We start from the raw sequence: 21460 nt of genomic DNA on the forward strand, positions 1-21460 counted from the left end.
GATTTGGATTAAAAGTATAGAAAACAGTGTCATTGGCAATAACTTAAAAGCATTTAAACATAGGACCACCATTCACCAGGACCTTTCTTTTTATCTGACCTCATCCTATTCACTTTGATGGTCTCTCTGCTATTAAACTATACATTGTTCTGAAATTTGAATTTGAAATTCATACTTAAATCACATTGATTAAATTATTGCAATAAAAAGTACCAGGGATTATTCCATGTCTTTATGTAATTCAATTATCATCATTACAGTAAATATCCTGTGACAATAAATGAAGTGATTCGAGATAGTGGAACACCCTCGCTTCTGTTTACCGATTATATCAACTATGAGCAGCTTACCTAATTCTTAGAAAGACCATGGCAACTAAACCAACTAGGTGTATCAATGTAGTCTCATTATATTTGGTCCCAATTTCATTTGCTTTAATTTTTAGTGATGTAGTCAATGCCAGCCTTGAGGCCACATTTTGGCTGCTTTGGCCTTGGTGTCATCCTGAGTCGCATGTACCAAATCTATACATGTAGGAGGTTTTCTGAAGCGGCCTTGACGGCATCCATGCTATTAAATTTCAGTTTAATTGCCTGATGGTCTTAACTGAATGAAGATGAACTAGAACTTGGCTTAGACTAATAGTAGGATAAGACAAAGCTGATATAGATCAAGTGGCAATATTCTGATCTTTCTTACCATCTGTACAGTTATCCCCACTGAACCCTGAAGCACAGGAACAAGTGAAACTATTCAATCCATCAGTACAGGTACCTCCATTGGCACAAGGAGTAGTAGAACAATCATCTATGTCTGATATGAGTGAAACAAAGTTTAACAATTTCTAGTAATCCTGACAGAGGGGGGGGGGGGGTGATTCCATGCCAAACCAATAAACATTTTTGTGATAACTTTTTTTCTTAATTAAGTAGAGACTCTAGAACTTTGTTTTTCATCATCCTGTGCATATTTTGAGATTTTTTTAAGAGGTTAAACTTTTGTGTAGAGTGATTCACGGATCATTAGCAGTTCCTCTGATCAGAATATAGGGGAAGGGTGTTTAATGGATCATTAACAGTACCTCTGATCAGAATATAGGAAAGGGTGTTTAATGGAACATTAACAGTACCTCTGATCAGAATATAGGGGAAGGGTGTTTAATGGATCATTAACAGTACCTCTGATCAGAATATAGGGGAAGGGTGTTTAATGGATCAATAACAGTACCTCTGATCAGAATTAGGGGAAGGGTGCTTAATGGATCATTAGCGGTACCTCTGATCAGAATATAGGGGAAGGGTGTTTAATGGATCATTAACAGTACCTCTGATCAGAATATAGGGGGTGTTTTATGGATCATTAACAGTACCTCTGATCAGAATATAGGGGAAGGGTGTTTAATGGATTATTAACAGTACCTCTGATCAGAATATAGGGGAAGGGTGTTTAATGGATCAATAACAGTACCTCTGATCAGAATATAGGAAAGGGTGCTTAATGGATCAATAACAGTACCTCTGATCAGAATATAGAGGAAGGGTGTTTAATGGATCAATAACAGTACCTCTGATCAGAATATAGGGGAAGGGTGTTTAATGGATCATTAACAGTACCTCTGATCAGAATTAGAGGAAGGGTGTTTAATGGATCAATAACAGTACATCTGATCAGAATATAGGGGAAGGGTGTTTAATGGATCATTAACAGTACCTCTGATCAGAATATAGGAAAGGGTGCTTAATGGATCATTAACAGTACCTCTGATCAGAATATAGGGGAAGGGTGTTTAATGGATCATTAACAGTACCTCTGGTCAGAATATAGGGAAGGGTGTTTAATGGATCAATAACAGTATCTCTGATCAGAATATAAAGGACTTAGTATTTCATGGATCATCTTGTTAGTGATTTTCAATAACAAATTTGTGGTGATTTGATCTGATGCATGGATTTCAGTTTCTTATCAAATTCAAATCAATCTTTTAATGAAATGTTACCCGGACTTCTGAAACCATTAAATACATGACACAAACAATTTGAGTACATAAATGTAAGAAATCAAAATCAAGATGAAATGTGACAAAGGCTGCTTTTGTAAGCCTATATACATGTAATCAATCCAAAAAGTGGACCAAAATGCATTGGAAAGTAATGAACATCAATCATATCATTATATCTCATCACAGAGAAATAATCTAAATACAATGTTTGTTGGATTAGATTTTAGAAATCCTTTTTTTTTCAATTTTGACTCAGATTTTCACTATTGAAAAAACCTATTGTTTTACAATATAACTATCATCATTACATAATTCAAGAACCGCAAGGTTCTATTCTCGGCCCACTATTGTTTCTAATTTACATCAATGATCTCATATATTCCTCAAATAAATTTGAATATATTATGTATGCCGATGATACAACTTTAATATACAACCAACCTTATAATCTTAATATACAAAATGATATCAATGTTGAATTAGATAAAGTTACAAAATGGTTCAAATCAAACAGGTTGTTAATAAATCCTAGTAAAACTAATTATATTACTTTTTCCATAGGCAGTCTTGCATTTCTAATTTACTCAATGATTTATTGCTTGAAATATACAAAGTTCCAATTAAAAAGGTAAAAAGTGTTAATTTTCTAGGTGTTTATATAGACTATAATATGCAATGGGATACTCATGTTCAAAAAGTCACCCAAAAAGTATCTAAATGTGTTGGTATCCTATATAGGTTAAAAGACTCCCTTCCAACTTCTGCATTATTACTCTTATACAATTCTTTCATGTTGTCATATCTTAATTATTGTGTTGTTGTTTGGGGCAATTGCAGTCGAACGAAATTAGAAAAATTATTTAAATTGCAGAAAAAAGCCCTTCGTATATGTATGGGATGTCATTATCAAGCCCATTCTGCCCCACTCTTTCGAAAAATAAAGTCTCTTAATATTTATGATATGTATTATTTTTCTATTGCATTAATTGGTTTCTTTTATTTCCAGAATAAACTACCTCTTAATATCCATAAAATGTTTACCCTTAATCACCGGATACATAATCACAATATTCGTTTTAAAGATTCATTCCACCTAGGGCCAGTTAAAACAAATAGCGTAATGAAATGTGTAAGACATAATTTCCCTGTAATTTGGAACTCCTCCCCTAGAGATGTAATTGAAAGTCTGTTAGGTCATTCAAAAAAAGATTGAAGCAGTTACTTTATCTTAAATATGTATAGTTATTTTTGTCTTGTAGATTGACACCTTTTTATGTTTTTTTTCTTGTTTATACGTCATGATTAATTGTTTATTTTATTGTTTCTCTATACCATGTTATGTTATTAATGTTTTGGGAACTGCGCTTACACAAGGCCACTTGGCTTTATTTATGTAGTTCCCCATTTCATTTTCATTTTTACTCTTGCTTGTAAATATATTGTTTCTCATACCTTGCTTTATAATTGTTTTTATCGAGAATGAAATAAATGCATATTGAATTGAATTGAATTGAATTGAATCAATTTCATTGATCTGGAGTTTCCTTTGACCTTGACCAAGTGATATTTTGTTCTTATTCACCTAGTTCTCAACACAAGATCAAGTTGCATAGAATAGGGAAATAAATTTTTTAAAATCATCTTGCAAATTACAAAAACTGAAGACAAATTACTGTAATAAACATTTTCACAGATAAATCATAACTGAAACCAGAGTTAAAACACACAATTACATACCATTGCATGTACTGCCATTAAACACAAAACCACTATCACAGCTACATGTATAGGATCCATTGTTATTAGTACAGCTTCCATTTACACAAGGATTATTTCCGGCACACTCATCAATATCTAGAACAAAAACATGAAAATAGAAATAAGCATTTAATTTTCTTTTAACCCTTATTAAACTGGGGGGTCAATCTGACCCCCCTCAACAAATTTCATCACTACGCCGTTGCACAAAGTTTTTTTATCACGCCGCTCACTGACTTTTTACTGTCAAGTCTTGCGCATCTTTTGAGACCAAAATTGCGATGCCTGGGAACGCAGTTCTGAAATTACGCAACATTTTTAAGTGCATGTCAGACCCGAAATTGCTCAAAAACGTGATTCCGTGTTCAAAGTCAATGCAAATTGTGTTTTTCAACCAAAAATCATAGATGTATGATTATTTTAGCTTTTGTTGGTTTGAATAGATTTATTCTATGCTATTTATAATCGCAGAAGGGTCCCCGACAAAGTTCATTGGAAAAAGCAATAAAAAACATAGGTTTGAAAAAAAAGAAATACATAAGAATTTAAAAAACAATAAAATGCATAAGAGATTAATTATATTTTTGCAATTTTTTTGTAGATATTTGTTAGAAATGTAATAATTGATACACTAATCTAAAATTAGCATTCTACTAGCTATATAAATTGAGTTAAAGGCAAAAACATACACAAAAAAAAATAAGGGCAAATTTCATACGCTTATTTGCATAATTAATTAAAAAATATAAAGAATTAATTTTAAAAAAAATTACCATACCATCTTGTAGTTTACAACCGGCTCTACGCACGTGCAAATTTTTGCGGCGATCGCGCCATTAGCAGCCGAGATCTGAGGGGGGTCATATTGACCCCACAAGTATATACTGGTCTGAAATAGCCGAGTTAAGATAGGGTTAAACCCCCAACATATTTCTTGTCACTACATTCAGTAACCCAACGTTGAAATCTATTTTAGGTAGCATTGAAATGGGGAGGGGGTAGATTCAACTAAATATAATTATGGTTTATTAAATAGACATGTCTTGCATTAAATAATGAATTGCACATGTTTTCACAATGTATCAATTTCAATATCCATGGTACAAAATACATTTACAATTAAATCATTCTTACAAAAAATTGTATAGAAAATTTGATAAATACAATCATGAATATAATCATCGGATATATTTAATCACATCAATCATCGGAAAAGTTCATATTTGTTCTTGAAACAATACGTCAAGCAGGGAAAAGAAAACCTGGGAAAACAAAGTTCTGTTTTAGACTAAACTAAATTTAATGATTTCCTAAGATCAATTAATTTCACTGGTTGCATGCCATAGTAATGCAATAGTTAATAAGAATTAATGTATAAGTTAGAAGTAAATAACATGACTAGAAGCCAGCTTCTTTATTCAATAAAATAATAAAAATCCTGTTTCTAAGAAAGAGAAAAGTAATAAACGATTATCTCTGATTGGGATATCATAGTTAACACCAGAGGCCACAAAGACCTACAACCATGGTAACCCTGTCATTATACCATGGTTGGCAGCTATGCAATGTTACCATGGTAATTGTCATAATGGCAAAATTACAATTTATAGCTGTGAGTCTTGTGAAATGGACAGAGACATGGAATTTTGAAGGAATTTGATTACTTCTTTGATTTAAGATACTGTCAGTGAAATAACTTTTTATTGCCTTTCTTCAATTAATTTCACTCCTTTACGTATAAAGTAGGCATCATGAGTTGCACGCAAAAATCTGTCTCTAAGCTCTAAGGATAATGTGTCATAAAATATTATATTCATTTTTAAAACAGTAAATTATGTTTAATAATGATGAACTTGACATACATACCATTGCATGTACTGGCGTCAAGGCTCAACTCAAAACCACTGTTACAGCTGCATGTATAGGATCCATTGTTATTACTACATACCCCATTTACACATGGATTATTTACTGCACATTCATCAATGTCTAGAAGAGAGAAACATGGAAATTAAAACAAATTTGAAGTAACCCAATATGTTTGTTATCGCATGTATATTACAAATTTCATTCTTGAGAAATCAATCAGCAAAAATATTTGTTAAACAAATAAGTTTCAGAAAACTGATGCCTGTACTGTAAAGAACTATATTTCACTGACTTCCTGCCATAACAATACATGTAGAAAACAAAGAACTGATTTAAAAAAAAATGAAGTAGCAAAAAAAAAAGGATCCAGTGAAAATGATCTGTTTTATTATTCATCAATTCATCATTATTTCAACAAAACAGAACTCGGTTAATCTACTTTCTTTTATCGACATGTTAATGAAGTTTGAAATGAACAATGATAATGAAGAAGAAAGACTTATGATATGACATTCACAAAGTAGTTTGTGGTAGTATATAAATGATGCACCGATGTGAGTGCATCAGTAGGTTTTGTGAGCATAAGGTAACTATGGAACCATTAAGACTTGTTTCATAGTTACCGCATGCTCCGTAGTCCTACTGTTGCACAAACAAATCTGGATTTTTTTTTTTTACAACCATACGTAAGTAATTACAGACGCATTACCCATGTCTGGTAAATTTGCCAGGCATAAGTAATTACCAGAGCACGCATGACAAATTCATCAGATGCATGAAAATTCTGATGATGACCTTTGGACTACATCAACATATATGCCTAACTTGATAATATGCTAACACATACCAGTACTATACTTAAAATGCCAGATACAGCTTTGCATTGGCTAATGTAGGCAGCGTACTAACAAACCTTGGACCTCCAGTAGCTGTGTGTATGCCCGGGCCAAGCGGGACCAGGGCTTACAGCTGGCTGCCTGGGACTGCAGTGTCTAGCTTGTTAAGACCTTGCACCAGGGCAGTAGATTGTATGGACTCCTCAAAGAGTAGGACAATGATATCGCTGGCATTTAACAAGCAAAAAATATAAATTCCTTTGAAAATTATTTGTAGGCCTACTTGCAGATCCTTTACTTGATTACAGTAGACTGAGGTCTACTTCAAAATTTTTTGTTAACAAGTGCAACATTAACACGGGCAACGAGATCACAACCAACCTGTATGCACGATAGGTTGTTTACAATAGATATGGTTTTAATTATCGGCTTTGTTCACGATAAGTTGTTTACAATAGATATGGTTTTAATTATCGGCTTTGTTCATGATAGGTTGTTTACAATAGATATGGTTTTGATTATCGGCTTTGTTCACGATAGGTTGTTTACAATAGATACGGTTTTTATTATCGGTATTGTTCACGATAGGTTGCGTACAATAGATATGGTTTTAATTATCGGCTTTGTTCATGATAGGTTGTTTACAATAGATATGGTTTTGATTATCGGCTTTGTTCACGATAGGTTGTTTACAATAGATATGGTTTTAATTATCGGCTTTGTTCACGATAGGTTGTTTACAATAGATATGGTTTTAATTATCGGCTTTGTTCATGATAGGTTGTTTACAATAGATATGGTTTTAATTATCGGCTTTGTTCACGATAGGTTGTTTACAATAGATATGGTTTTAATTATCGGCTTTGTTCATGATAGGTTGTTTACAATAGATATGGTTTTAATTATCGGCTTTGTTCACGATAGGTTGTTTACAATAGATATGGTTTTAATTATCGGCTTTGTTCACGATAGGTTGTTTACAATAGATATGGTTTTAATTATCGGCTTTGTTCATGATAGGTTGTTTACAATAGATATGGTTTTAATTATCGGCTTTGTTCATGATAGGTTGTTTACAATAGATATGGTTTTAATTATCGGCTTTGTTCACGATAGGTTGTTTACAATAGATATGGTTTTAATTATCGGCTTTGTTCATGATAGGTTGTTTACAATAGATATGGTTTTAATTATCGGCTTTGTTCATGATAGGTTGTTTACAATAGATATGGTTTTAATTATCGGCTTTGTTCGATAGGTTGCTTACAATAGATATGGTTTTAATTATCGGCTTTGTTCATGATAGGTTGTTTACAATAGATATGGTTTTAATTATCGGCTTTGTTCATGATAGGTTGTTTACAATAGATATGGTTTTAATTATCGGCTTTGTTCACGATAGGTTGCTTACAATAGATATGGTTTTGATTATCGGTATTGTTCACGATAGGTTGTTTACAATAGATATGGTTTTAATTATCGGCTTTGTTCATGATAGGTTGTTTACAATAGATATGGTTTTGATTATCGGTATTGTTCATGATAGGTTGTTTACAATAGATATGGTTTTAATTATCGGCTTTGTTCACGATAGGTTGTTTACAATAGATATGGTTTTAATTATCGGCTTTGTTCACGATAGGTTGCGTACAATAGATATGGTTTTAATTATCGGCTTTGTTCACGATAGGTTGTTTACAATAGATATGGTTTTAATTATCGGTATTGTTCACGATAGGTTGTTTACAATAGATATGGTTTTAATTATCGGCTTTGTTCACGATAGGTTGTTTACAATAGATATGGTTTTGATTATCGGTATTGTTCACGATAGGTTGCGTACAATAGATATGGTTTTGATTATCGGTATCGTTCATGATAGGTTGCTTACAATGGATATCGTTTTGATTATCGGTATCGTTCATGATAGTTTGTTTACAATGGATATCGTTTTGATTATCGGTATCGGTCACAATAGGTTGTTTCAAATGGATATTGTTTTGATTATCGGTATCGTTCACGATAGCTTGTTTCCAATGGATATCATTTTGATTATCGGTATTGTTCACTATAGGTTGTTTACAATGGATATCGTTTTGATTATCGGTATTGTTCATGCAACCCAGTTGAAATTTGTGCATAACTCTCAACCAATCAGAATGCAGAATGTTCTTCATCCACTCTATAATAATCTATGATAAAAAATAATAATTCTGTTATATGGGATTCACTTTGTATACATACCAATGCATGTGCTGGCATCAAGGCTTAACTCAAAACCATTGTTACAGCTACATGTATAAGATCCAATGCTATTACTACATGATCCATTTCCACAAGGATTAGTTCCAGCACACTCATCAATATCTAAAACAAAAAAAATAATTTTCAATTTGTTATTGCACATAAATCTTTATACACTACAAAAAAAGAATATCCGCCACAAGCCTTTGAGTCTTAAGCTTTCTAAGGTAAAAATAACTTTTTTACTGATTTTTGTATGAATTTATGTTTACAATAGTGTAGAATTTGTGAAATAGAAATAGGAAAAGGGTATAATTTCCTCTTCATTTGAGCTGAATCAGAGAAAAGCTTACTCAATCTTTCAAATAATGCATGAATTTCATTGAATTCCTTTAACAAGAAAATGACTATAACTTATTAAAATACATGTATATATTGTATGCAGACATATTTCTTTCAACTGAAAAATAAGAAATTTAAAATATACATATAAAATCAAAGAAGTTTTTTAAATATTCAACAAGACTAGTTTATTGTTTATCCTGATGGAACGATACACATCCAACTTCATTAAATTCTTTCAATTTATGTATTACATATGTGTGACCAGCAACACCCAAACCAACAATAAATTGCCAGGGAAGGGTTTTTTGTAAAAAGCTTAAACATTTGTAATTAAAAGTAAGAATTACATAAGTAGCTTATCTGAAAGAGCAATTTATTTTCATACTATCAAAATTTGAAGCTGTGAAATCATACAAAGGGTAAAATATTCAAGTTCTTTTTAACACATTTTTCCGGACAACTTGGAAAAGTCAATAAGATTGCATGGTGTGGACATGTTGAGTGAACCCAAACTTCAAACCCTGTTTTCTAAGCTGTCACATAGTTTCTACTGAATCCAATCAAATACTTGAGTGGGTTATTTTTGACATATTCAGACTAGTGGTATATCATTAAATCTTATGATTTACTGTCACCATTTGTATTAATAATGAGCATAGCACAAGCACAGTCGAATTCAATACATTGACGCAATCTCCCTCCTTTGCCACACCTCCTGGCAATTACTACGCAATGCAATTTCATTGTGACGTAACAATAGCTTCATGCGCACAATTATTTATTAACCAATGATAATCTTGTGGGCGGGGCAATATATTCATTTCATCCAATATGGAAAATATTGGATGGTTTTCATAGACATACATTTTTAATATTCTGTCTCTTTGAAGCAACTTCGCAAGATGTCAAAAAATATCTGCGCCTCCCTAGACCCTACATCTCAATAATGATAATAACAATAATAATAATGAAATAAAAAATGAAAATCTGTATCTTATTGTTGAAATAAACATGAAATGATATATTCAGAAAATTTCTTTGTCCAATTGATCATGGGCCCAGTAGCTGCTGTGCAGCGCCAGATCAACGAGGCTCTATCCCTTTAATCATTGAATGCTAAACAGGGTAGCAGCTACTCCCATCTTTCACTTGACAATGAGGAGAAAATTAGAATATTTCATATAATAAAATACAAAATAGTGAGTGGATGACGTCATCAGTCTCCTCATTCGCATACCAACCAGGATGTGCATATAACTGTTTTGTGAAATCAAGCGAAACTTTAAAATGTCATAACTTTCTTATTTTACATCGATTTTGATGAAATTTTCAGCATTATGCTTGTTGGATTTTCTCTTTTTAATCAAATCAATTTTTTGTTGGTGTGGACTTGTCCTTTAATGTCTTTTGGTCTGACGCAGCCAGGGTTTTAATTCCTGACCTTCCAGTTGATCCAACACAACGGTAATAATGATATTTTAGTTTTTATAGAGTGCATTTTAGACTTGTAATGACTCTCAATGTGCTTTACAATTGTACAGTTTACTTTTCTTTTAATTATACATTTTAAATTACTAGAACAGAGGAAATTACTTGTAATTACAAATGAAAAAAAATTTACATATGGTTAAAATAAAAGGAATGTATTGTTGGTTTGAGGGTGTCAGGTTAGATATTCATGTTATCATTGATTTTTTTAAGTTTCAGAAATTATACATTTGTTATTCAGGAAGTCTATTCTTTATTTTGAGAATAAGTGGATAATTTATATTTCCCCCAGATTGTCTGAACTTTGGGGGTAATGACAGAATATTAAATAAAGAATTGATCTGCACCAAAATGTCATGTCACACATTAATTATAAATGTGATAAACACAGATAATTATGAATAAAAAATGATATTTTTTGTGGAATGAACCACTAAACATACCGTTGCATGTACTGCCATTAAACATAAAACCAGTGTCACAGCTACATGTATAGGATCCATCATTATTAATACATGTTCCATTTACACAAGGATTAGAACCAGTACACTCATCGATATCTAGAAAAAAACATGAAAATAAGAATAACCAATTTAGAATTAAAACATACTGTTCATTCACAAGACCATATTTACAAATTAAATATAAAATTGTTGAAACATTATTTTCTTCTCAATATGAAAACTCAATTATTAAGAATGACCAAGGAAAAATAAAGCCATGTAGACACCTAGGAACAAAGTTATTCATTCTTAAAATAATGCTTACATGATCACAAGTTTTACTGCTTTCCAGCCAAGAGAATATCAAATTTAACAACCCCCAACACTCTATGCATGGCTCATCTTCAACACAACAAAATAGTGAGTTAAAACATTTTTCTTTCAATTCTTTCAAAAATACAGAATTCAATGACATAGATATTTCATTCTGATTGATTTACATATATGTTAAGTGTTATTGAGCAGTTGTTGATACCATGCAGGGACCTGTCTATAAATTATTTTCACTCATCAGACATGAAGTAGATAATATCTCAGTAACATTAAAAACAGGGCATCAAGTCTCACCTGCATGTACTTGTGAAAATATTCACATATCACTGTTGCCACTCAATAGAATGTTATCCACAACCCATTGTGATACATGTATGTACTTTGGAATATACCACCCTATGAAATTTGAAGCTTTAATGACATGCTACTCTCTTGCATGTTTCCCCATTCCCTCCCAATCGAAGGTCATACAAAATTTACATATTTGTTGTTGCACACTAGCCCTTATAATTCTAACAAACAAAATATAAGCTTATCATTTTGAAAAAAAGGTTTGTTTGGCAAATTCAATACTGCATACAACAGTAGCAAAACAAAATATATTGTTCATGTAGACACTTTGAATTGAGTATTCATAAATTTCAAGTTCAAAATGTTACAAGGCATCCATGACATGGTTGCAGGTCACAAATCTTATCATTCACAGCAGTTCTTTCGTTCTGCTTATAACAAGAATTCACAATCTATAATCCTTATTTGTGTGAGAGTAATTTTTCAAGAGACAGTCTTGCAGCTAAAATTTAAGGTTTGAACTGGAATGATCTCCCAGGGGCCTACTTCTATTGATGAGTGGATACCATGCATGACCATGGGGTTTTGAAAAGTTAACAAGTATTTTCCATGTTCTGAAAATGCACGTCTTAACAAGTATTGGTGTGTGAAACACTACACTTAAGAAGTATTGGAAACAAAACAGTACCCATGACAATGAGCATTCCCTAAAAACAAGTATAATGACATCATAATTGTAATGTCACAGACTTCGGCTTTACCATTACTTTCATTTGGATTTAGTACCACTGCACACACCTTGCTCAAATCAGACCCTAAACAAATACTGTTGGGGCAAAAAGTACATCCTTTATAAAGTATTTTAGTCTTTTTATACCCTCACAATTTTGACCAAAAACACATAATTTTCCTAGCGAAATGTATATCCTTTTTTCATTATTTTAGGGTTTTTGACACCCTTATTACGTTACGTACCTAACATGCCCTACCTTGAATAAGATCCACTCATCAATGAAAGTGCCCCCCCCCCCGATCTTCAGTCTAACAATGTAACCTCTGAAGTCATCATAACATTAAATACTCCATTTTGCATCTATCCCTCAAGTTTGGTTGCCATTGACACACCATGTGACAAGTTATGTACTACAAGACAGTCATGAGGGTTAACTTTCACAGATGACCACAAATCATATGACCTCTAACAGCACTACAACCTGAATATATTTTCAATGCATATAAATGCAATAACTCTTCCTTTAATAGTTCATTATTTCTTTCATGGGTGTCGATCGGTATTCTTGGTTGGGGGGGATGATTGACACAAAAGTTCTTGTGGATGGGGATCTTTCAACATTACCCCCACTAAAATCACAAGTTAGGACATTTTGGAGTAATTGATATGCATGGTGTTCTGGGAAATTCCGTCATTGTTGTAGTGTACTGTACTTACATAATTTTTTTTTGAAAATTCAATTTGTGTTACAAGTAAGCCTATTCTTAACTCATACGAAAGAAAAAATGACAAAAATTGTCTGGACCATGTACAGAGTGATCTGTTTATTGAGCATGATGTATACACAGGGGCGTCGATCCATTTTTCAGATTGGGGGGGGGGGCAAAATAATGAATCAAGGTTCCAAAGGCGCTCGATCATATAAAACAAACAAACTCACCCACACACCCCTACACCCCCACACACATAGGCCTATATTATATATATATATGCATACATATATATATTTATGTATATTGTATATATATATATATATATATATATATATATATATATATATATATTTATTTATATATATGAGAAAGAGACACATCTCTCACCCTCACCAACAATGCGAGCGCGAAGTGCGAGCTGATTTTTTTAGTATGACATGAAAAGAGGAAAAATGTACCTGTTTAGGTTTGTTTGTAGTAACTCATGAGGAGCATAAATACATGTATCTCACTAGAGAGCGAGCTAAAATTTCTTTATATTCTGACGTGAAAGCTTGATATTCCAAGCATTTTCGGTACCAATGATGAAGATGGGTATCTAGAAGAACAATATATGCGAGCGCAAGGCGCCAGCTGAAAATTTTGATATTTCGATCTGGAAAAAAAGACAGTTTAATGGACGCTTTTAATAAAGAACAAGATATATATAAAAAAAAAAAATTATTGCAAATCGAAGCGGGAGTTCTTTTGAGGTATAGAACTGAAAACGGGACATTCTATTCACCTATTTAATCATGAAGAGTATGGGGTTTTGGTACAGAAATGATGCGAGCGCGAAGCGCGAGCTGAAAATTTTTATATTCCAATCTGAAAAGCAGACATTTTGAGCACGATTTTAAATCAAAATCGAGTTGGAATCTCAATCTCGCTTGCTGGTTTCAGTGTAGCATTACAATCTTATTTTATTTTTTAGTTGCACATGCGGAATTATTGGGAGGGGGCAAAACGATATGTTCCCCCCCAAATATTTTCATTGGTGGGGCGATCGCCCCCCCCCCCGGATCGACGCCTCCGTGTATACAACTTCTCTCTTAAATCTTACCCGACTGGCAATATCTTTTTTCTTAATGCATGATGATAACATGCAGATTCGGACCAATTAAGACTAGCACAAATTACAAACTGTGTGGCTTCTCGTGCGCCATCGGGCTTACCGTCATTCCATAAAGCTATTACTGTAATAGCTGTATGGTCATTCCTTAGAGGATTTATCTTGCCACCCTTTTACTCCCGTTTATTGTCCACCCTTTTGAATTAATTGATGTATTGAAATTAATTTATTCACCACTGGTGGGATGGAACACCCTATCAACAAAAGTTGTTTTTCGTTGGGGTCCTTTTATGTCATGTGTTAAAAAATATCATATACAAAAACATTCACTCTTTTTCATCTTGAACCTCCACCCATCTGTTTAATAGTCCTTAAAAAAGAATGTTTCTATTTAATAACAATATACACAAATTGCGAGGGAAACAAACTAATTGATGGCATAATCATCACTATAATCATCATGATCAAACTTTTCATTTTTTCATCATCATTATAATTTTTCTACCCTAAATTATTGGGGGGGGGATGATAATACAGGCCATCCCCCCCACTTGAAATATTGGGGGGGATATATCCCCCCCATCCCCCCCGTGATCGACACCCATGATTTCTTTGTTAATTTATATACATACCATTGCATGTACTGCCATTGAACATAAAACCAATGTCACAGCTACATGTATAGGATCCATCATTATTACTACATGTACCATTTACACAAGGATTAGATCCAGAGCACTCATCGATATCTAGAAATAAAACATGAAAACAAGAATAACCAAAAGGAACACCTGCTTTATACATTCACAATCTAAAGATTTGATGCCTTAAATATAAACAATTGCATCCTTGTTCTTCATTCTCATATTCCAGTCGCGAAAAAATAGGAACTAGGAAAAACAAGATCTGTTTCTTTCAATAATGCTTGCAGTTTCATGATTTAGTTTATTTCACTATTTGCCTTTGATAACCAAAACATATTCAGGAATTCAGTAAAATGTTTTCATATTCAATAATATAATCAAAGCATTATTTTAAAGAGACTGGATTCTATCATTCCTAATTCATATTACCTGAATGAAGTTTCATCTTAACAAGTAGACACTGAAATTTAAAGTTATTTGTCTCTTTGAAATTCAGAATCTATCAATGAAATTACTTTTTAGTGTTAACTTTCTTTAGATTGTAGCTCACTCAAATATTGTGCACTGCAATCCACAAACTCTGAATGACATTTGGCATTTCTTTTCCTTCATTCTAGTATTGTATGAGTAACAAAAGAATGGAGTACACACTCTTAAATGATGTGTTGTATATTACATATATATCAAATTTTTGGTAAATATTCATAAACTTTCAGATTTTATCTTTGACATAATACATATACATACCATTGCATGTACTGCCATTGAACTTAAAACCAGAGTCACAGCTACATGTATAGGATCCATCATTATTAATACATGTTCCATTTACACAAGGATTAGATCCAATACACTCATTGATATCTAGAAAAAAATGAAAATAAGAATAAACAAGTTAAAATTAAAATATACTGTTTATTCACAAGACTATTTTTACAAACTAAATATCAAATTTTTGAAATATTAGTGAGAGAAGCAGTTCCTTATATGAAAACTCAAATATTAAGAATGACCTAGGAAAAATAAAGCCATAAAATCATACCGAATCATATATTTTCACTGGTTTCCAGCCAGGAGAATATCATATTTAACAACAAAAAACCCCAACACTTTATACATGGCTCATCTTCAACAGAACAAAATAGTGAGTTAAAACATTATTTTTCCAATTATTTCAAAAACACAAAATTCTATGACAAAGATATTTTATTCTGATTGAGTTACATGTATGTTAAGTGTTATTGAGCAGATACCATGCAGTGATCTTTCTACAAATTATTTTCACTTATCAGACATGAAGTAGATAACATATCAGTAACATTAAAAACAGGGTATTGACGAGTTGATACCATGCATGACCATGGGGTCTTGAAAAGCACCCTAAACACAAATATTTTCCATGTTCTGAAAATGTACCCCTTAACAAGGATTGGCGTGTGAAACCCTATCCATAAGAAGTATTGGAACCGAAACGCTACCCTTGACAAGTATTCCCTATTAACTTACCCCCTAAACAAGTACAGTGATATCTTAATTGATATGTCACGGATGTGATCACGGACGTCGGCTTTACCTTTACTTTCATTTGGGTTTAGTACCACCTTGCTCAAATCAGACCCTAAACAAATAGTGTTAGGGCAAAAAGTACATCCTTTATAAAGTATTTTAGTTTTTTACATCCTCGCAAATTGGACCGTAAACACAGTTGTCCTAGTGAAATAATTATACTCTTTTTTCATTATTTTAGGATTTTTGACCCCCTTAATTTGTTAGGTACGTAACATGCCCTATTTTGAAAAAGAGACCTATCTTTGGTCATGCATGGTATCCACTCTTCAATGGAAGTGCCCCCCCCCCGGATGATCTTCAGTCTAACAATGTAACCTATGAAGGCATCATAACATTAAATACTCTAATTGCATCTATCCCTAAAGTTTGGTTTCCATTCAAGCAACATGTGACAAGTTATGTATTAGAAGACAGTCATGAGGGTAAACTTTCACAAATGACCTCAAATCATATGACCTCTAACAGCACTACAACCTGAATATATTTTCAATACATAAGATAAACGCAAATAACTCTTCCTTTAATAGTTCATTATTTCTTTGTTAATGTATATACATACCATTGCATGTACTGCCATTGAACATAAAACCACTGTCACAGCTACATGTATAGGATCCATCATCATTACTACATGCACCATTTACACAAGGATTAGTTCCGGAGCATTCATCAATATCTAGAAAAAAAAATGACAAGAATAACCAAAGGAACACCTGCTTTATACATTCACAATCTAAAGATTTGATGCCTTAAATATAAACAATTGCATCCTTGTTCTTCATTCTCATATTCCAGTCGTGAAAAAATAGGAACTAGGAAAAACAAGATCTGTTTCTTTCAAATAATGCTTGCAGTTTCATGATTTAGTTTATTTCACTATTTGCCTTTGATAGCCAAAACATATTCAGGAATTCAGTAATCTAATTAAAGCATTATTTTAAAGAGATTGGATTCTATCATTCCTAATTCATATTACCAGAATGAAGTTTCATCTTAACAAGTAGATACTGAAATTTAAAGTTATTTCTCTCTTTGAAATTCAGAATCTATCAATGAAATTACCTTTTAGTGTTAACTTTCTTTAGATTGTAGCTCACTCAAATATTGTGCACTGCAATCCACAAACTCTGAATGACATTTGACATTTCTTTTCCTTCATTCTAGTAATGTATGAGTAACAACAGAATGGAGTACACACTCTTAAATGATGTGTTGTATATTACATGTATATCAAACTTTTGGTAAATATTCATAAACTTTCAGATTTTATCTTTGACATAATACATATACATACCATTGCATGTACTGCCATTAAACATAAAACCAATGTTACAGCTACATGTATAGGATCCATCATTATTATTACATGTACCATTTACACAAGGATTAGTTCCGGAGCACTCATCAATATCTAGAAAAAAAATAACCAAATGAAAAAAAACACATGTATGTTTTGTTATAAAATATCTGAGCAGCTGAATATTGTATATCCATTTTTCCCAGTTGACCTGAGATGGTCTAATTGATTTTGGAATGCATTTATTTAAATCTCTTTTCCTCATTACCAACTCCTTTTTCAGAACTCTATGCAAATCATCTTAAAAACCCCAAAGTGATTCACGAACGAGTCTCACCAGGGGGGCGTTTCATGAAAGGACTTGTCGGACGTTTTATCCGACAAGTCCCATTTTATCCGACAGTTACTATAGCAACAGTACCTCTCAGCCAATCTACATCAGAGAAAGATGTCAGATCTGACAACTTGTCAGATGAAAATGTTGATGAAACACTCCCCTGATATCATGATCAATAAAATATGCAATATGATCTTTTTATCTTATACACATGTGGTATTACCCAATGGTTATTTGTACCATGTATAAACACAATTGATGCAAAAATAAAGATATGAGAGCAATATGAATAAAAACTTGACCTTTGACTCACCCTCATGGACACACATGCGGTATAACACAAGGATGTCAACATAATTGATGTGGAAATAAAGAAATGAGAGCAAGTTGAACAAAAACTAGACCTTTTGATCCATAAATGACCTTTGAACTCATCACCCTCATGGACACATGTGGTATTACCCAAGGATCATATGAACCAAGTGTCAACATAATTGAGAAAAGATAAGAGCAAGTTGAACAAAAACTTTAACATTATCATTTGACCTTCTGACCCCTATGTGACATTGACCCCATCATCTTCATGAACATACATGTGGTTTTACCCTAGGATCATATGAACCAAGTAAGAACATAAAATGGGAGCAAGTAGAACAAAAAATAATTTTCAAACAGACTAACAGACCAACAGGAAAGGTGACTACTAGGTCTCTACCTAAATTTGTTCAGGTGAGACAAAAACACAATCCTTGCAAACACCTCAAAAGCACATGAAGTGGACACAATATGAATTGCATAAAAAATGACAGGACTCTAATTTTTGTAATTATGTGCCATGCGTTAATTAATTTGTGGTAAACACCACTAATCATAATGAAAAGAATTGATTCTTTGGTTCCTTTTTTGTGAAATGTGTGGTTATACATACCGTTGCATGTACTGCCATTAAACATAAAACCAGAGTCACAGCTACATGTATAGGATCCATCATTATTAATACATGTACCATTTACACAAGGATTAGATCCAGTACACTCATCGATATCTAGAACAAAAACATAACAAGAAGAATAACTAATAACAACTTAGTAATAAGAGCTAATAATGTTAACATGTCATAGCATTACGTTTTAAAAGTAAATTTCTAATTCTTAAAATATTCAAGTGAAAATCCTTGTTTCATTTGATAGCTGAATTTACATAAAAGATCTAATGCACACGTAAAATATCAAAGACAGGTTTCTTTCCAAAAAACAAATGGAAATGCTTCTATTTTAAAGATTTCTTAATAAGCTGATATTAAAAGTACTAGTAAATAAGTATCCATAAATCTGGTATCGAAGCGAAGCAAGTATGACTTTATTCTGTTAATCACAGTCCCCAAATACATTGCAGCGTCTTTTCTGAGCCTGAAAACCAGTAAAAATAACTGGTTTGACACACGACATTAAATCCTCAAGTCACAGTTCCTAAGAAAATTATAAACATGGCTCAAAGAATTGTCAATATTATAATGGTTTATTTGGTGAGTGCATACATCCTATAGAAATGGTCATTGCTATTTTTGTGCAGCGGTTTTTGTTTTCATGAAGGTGAATATGAAGTTCACCACATACAGGTATGTTATTTACTAATTATTACAACCAGAGGGACACATTCATTTACTCTGGTTACCTGACATAGCAAAATCATGGTTATCATAACAACCACAGAGTGGTGAGTAAAATCAATAGGAACACAGTAAAAATGTATTTGTTGAATAAAATAATGTAATCATTATTTCATAGAAATAACCTCCATTATTCTGATTAGGGTATCATATCCCTGAGCAGATGTTCATATATGAGAAGTTTGCTTTTCTATTTGACATAATAACTTGTTGGCCACAATTCTTACTCATGTAGTAGGTATCAATATACTGTAAGCTAGGGTAAGAAGGGACTCTTACCTTTACATCAATCACCTATGAGGTACACACTCTTAGTTACAATTGACATTTATATATCACCATTTATGTGGATATAATCCATGGCATGGCTTTATAATAATAATAATAATAATAATAATAATAATAATAATAATAATAATAATAATAATAATAATAATAATAATAATAATAATAATAATAATAATAATAGGGCGCAAATCCTTACTGAACGGACGTGTTAAAAAGTTGCTCCCGTATTTTGCCATCATTTTACTGTTTATCTTACGACTTGTGGAAGGAAATTTATATCAGCAGATGCAATACAACACCAGGAACCCGATGGAGTACCGTGATTATCATTTGGAGAATAATTAGGACATATATCAGGTAACGCCAACTCTTTTCCCCGAGCCAGGGATACGGCACAATCACTCATGCAAATGATGAATACAGATTTGAATACAAACGTTAACGGCGAAAACGAGAGAACTAGCCTGCATAGTTCGCTCGCGCCCGGTATGGATTCTGTGGAGGCTCAGGCAGGATCCAGTCGTCAATCTACTACTGGACCAAAAACTTCAAAAAGAAGAGAATGGAGCAGAAGAGACAATATGAATGTCATGGAATGTTATTATGATAGCAGACCTGACCAGGAAAGAGGCTACATCAAGAGAATGTACAAGATCTGGCAAGAGAAGGGTCTTTTCCCAACATCAGAGCAAAGACTTGCAGATCAGGTACGTGTGATCAAAAGGAATGAGTTACTGACTGAAGTTGAGAGGGAAGGGATCAGACGAAATGTGTATGAACCTGTGAGAGATGAGCAGGAGGAAGTACTCAGACCAGGAAGAGAAGAGCAGACAGAAGCAACAGCTCAATTTCAATCAGAATTGGATCCAACCACTAACAGATTGGATGAAGAGCAGGAAGAGATAAAGATGATATTATTGGAGATAAAAGAGGGGTTAACACAAGGAGAGCGCCCCACCCCTCCTAATCTGAAGAGAATACCAAGAGAGAAACTGCTGATAGAAACTCAGAAAGTCAACGATGTTATGAAGTTTATCAGCTCAGACAGTATTGAGGATACCAATGATCTCATATATGCTGGAGCAGTTCTGGTAACAGAGAGGTTAGGTGTAAGAAAACAGGAGAACACAAGGAAGCACTGCCTACCACCATGGAAAAGGAGACTTGATAATCAGATAAAGGGATGGAGGACAGACCTATCAAGAATGACAGAGATAAACCTTGGCAAAGCAGATATCAATGATTTTAAGTACCTTGAGGAGAAGTACAGTATTAGAAGGAAAGGAAGGAAGATCGTCGTGAAGGAACTAAAACAAAGAATAACAAGCACTGCAGCAAAAGTAAAGAGGTACACTGATCGAGTGTCACAGTATAGACAGAATTCCTTGTTTGAGAACAACCAGAAGAGGTTCTACCAAGAAATAAATGGAAAGATGAAAGACGAAGTTCCACCACCAGATCCAGCTGCAGCAATTGCCTTCTGGAGCAACATT

The 21460-nt window shown here is 33.1% G+C and overlaps 1 protein-coding gene across 1 annotated transcript in view; it reads right to left on the reverse strand.

Moving 5' to 3' along the window:
* Positions 1 to 21460, reverse strand: part of LOC129268468 (fibrillin-1-like) — a 137315-nt gene that overhangs the window by 25455 nt on the left and 90400 nt on the right. The window contains exons 48-57 of the mRNA XM_064104441.1: positions 18939 to 19055; positions 17671 to 17787; positions 16936 to 17052; positions 15555 to 15671; positions 14796 to 14912; positions 10983 to 11099; positions 8707 to 8829; positions 5624 to 5746; positions 3737 to 3853; positions 700 to 813 (exon numbers count right to left, since the gene is read on the reverse strand). Coding sequence (XP_063960511.1) covers positions 700 to 813; positions 3737 to 3853; positions 5624 to 5746; positions 8707 to 8829; positions 10983 to 11099; positions 14796 to 14912; positions 15555 to 15671; positions 16936 to 17052; positions 17671 to 17787; positions 18939 to 19055 — 1179 coding nt within the window. The remainder of the gene's footprint in view (positions 1 to 699; positions 814 to 3736; positions 3854 to 5623; positions 5747 to 8706; positions 8830 to 10982; positions 11100 to 14795; positions 14913 to 15554; positions 15672 to 16935; positions 17053 to 17670; positions 17788 to 18938; positions 19056 to 21460) is intronic.

This window comes from Lytechinus pictus, chromosome 9 (genome assembly GCF_037042905.1).
Source record: "Lytechinus pictus isolate F3 Inbred chromosome 9, Lp3.0, whole genome shotgun sequence".
Taxonomy (NCBI): domain Eukaryota; kingdom Metazoa; phylum Echinodermata; class Echinoidea; order Temnopleuroida; family Toxopneustidae; genus Lytechinus; species Lytechinus pictus.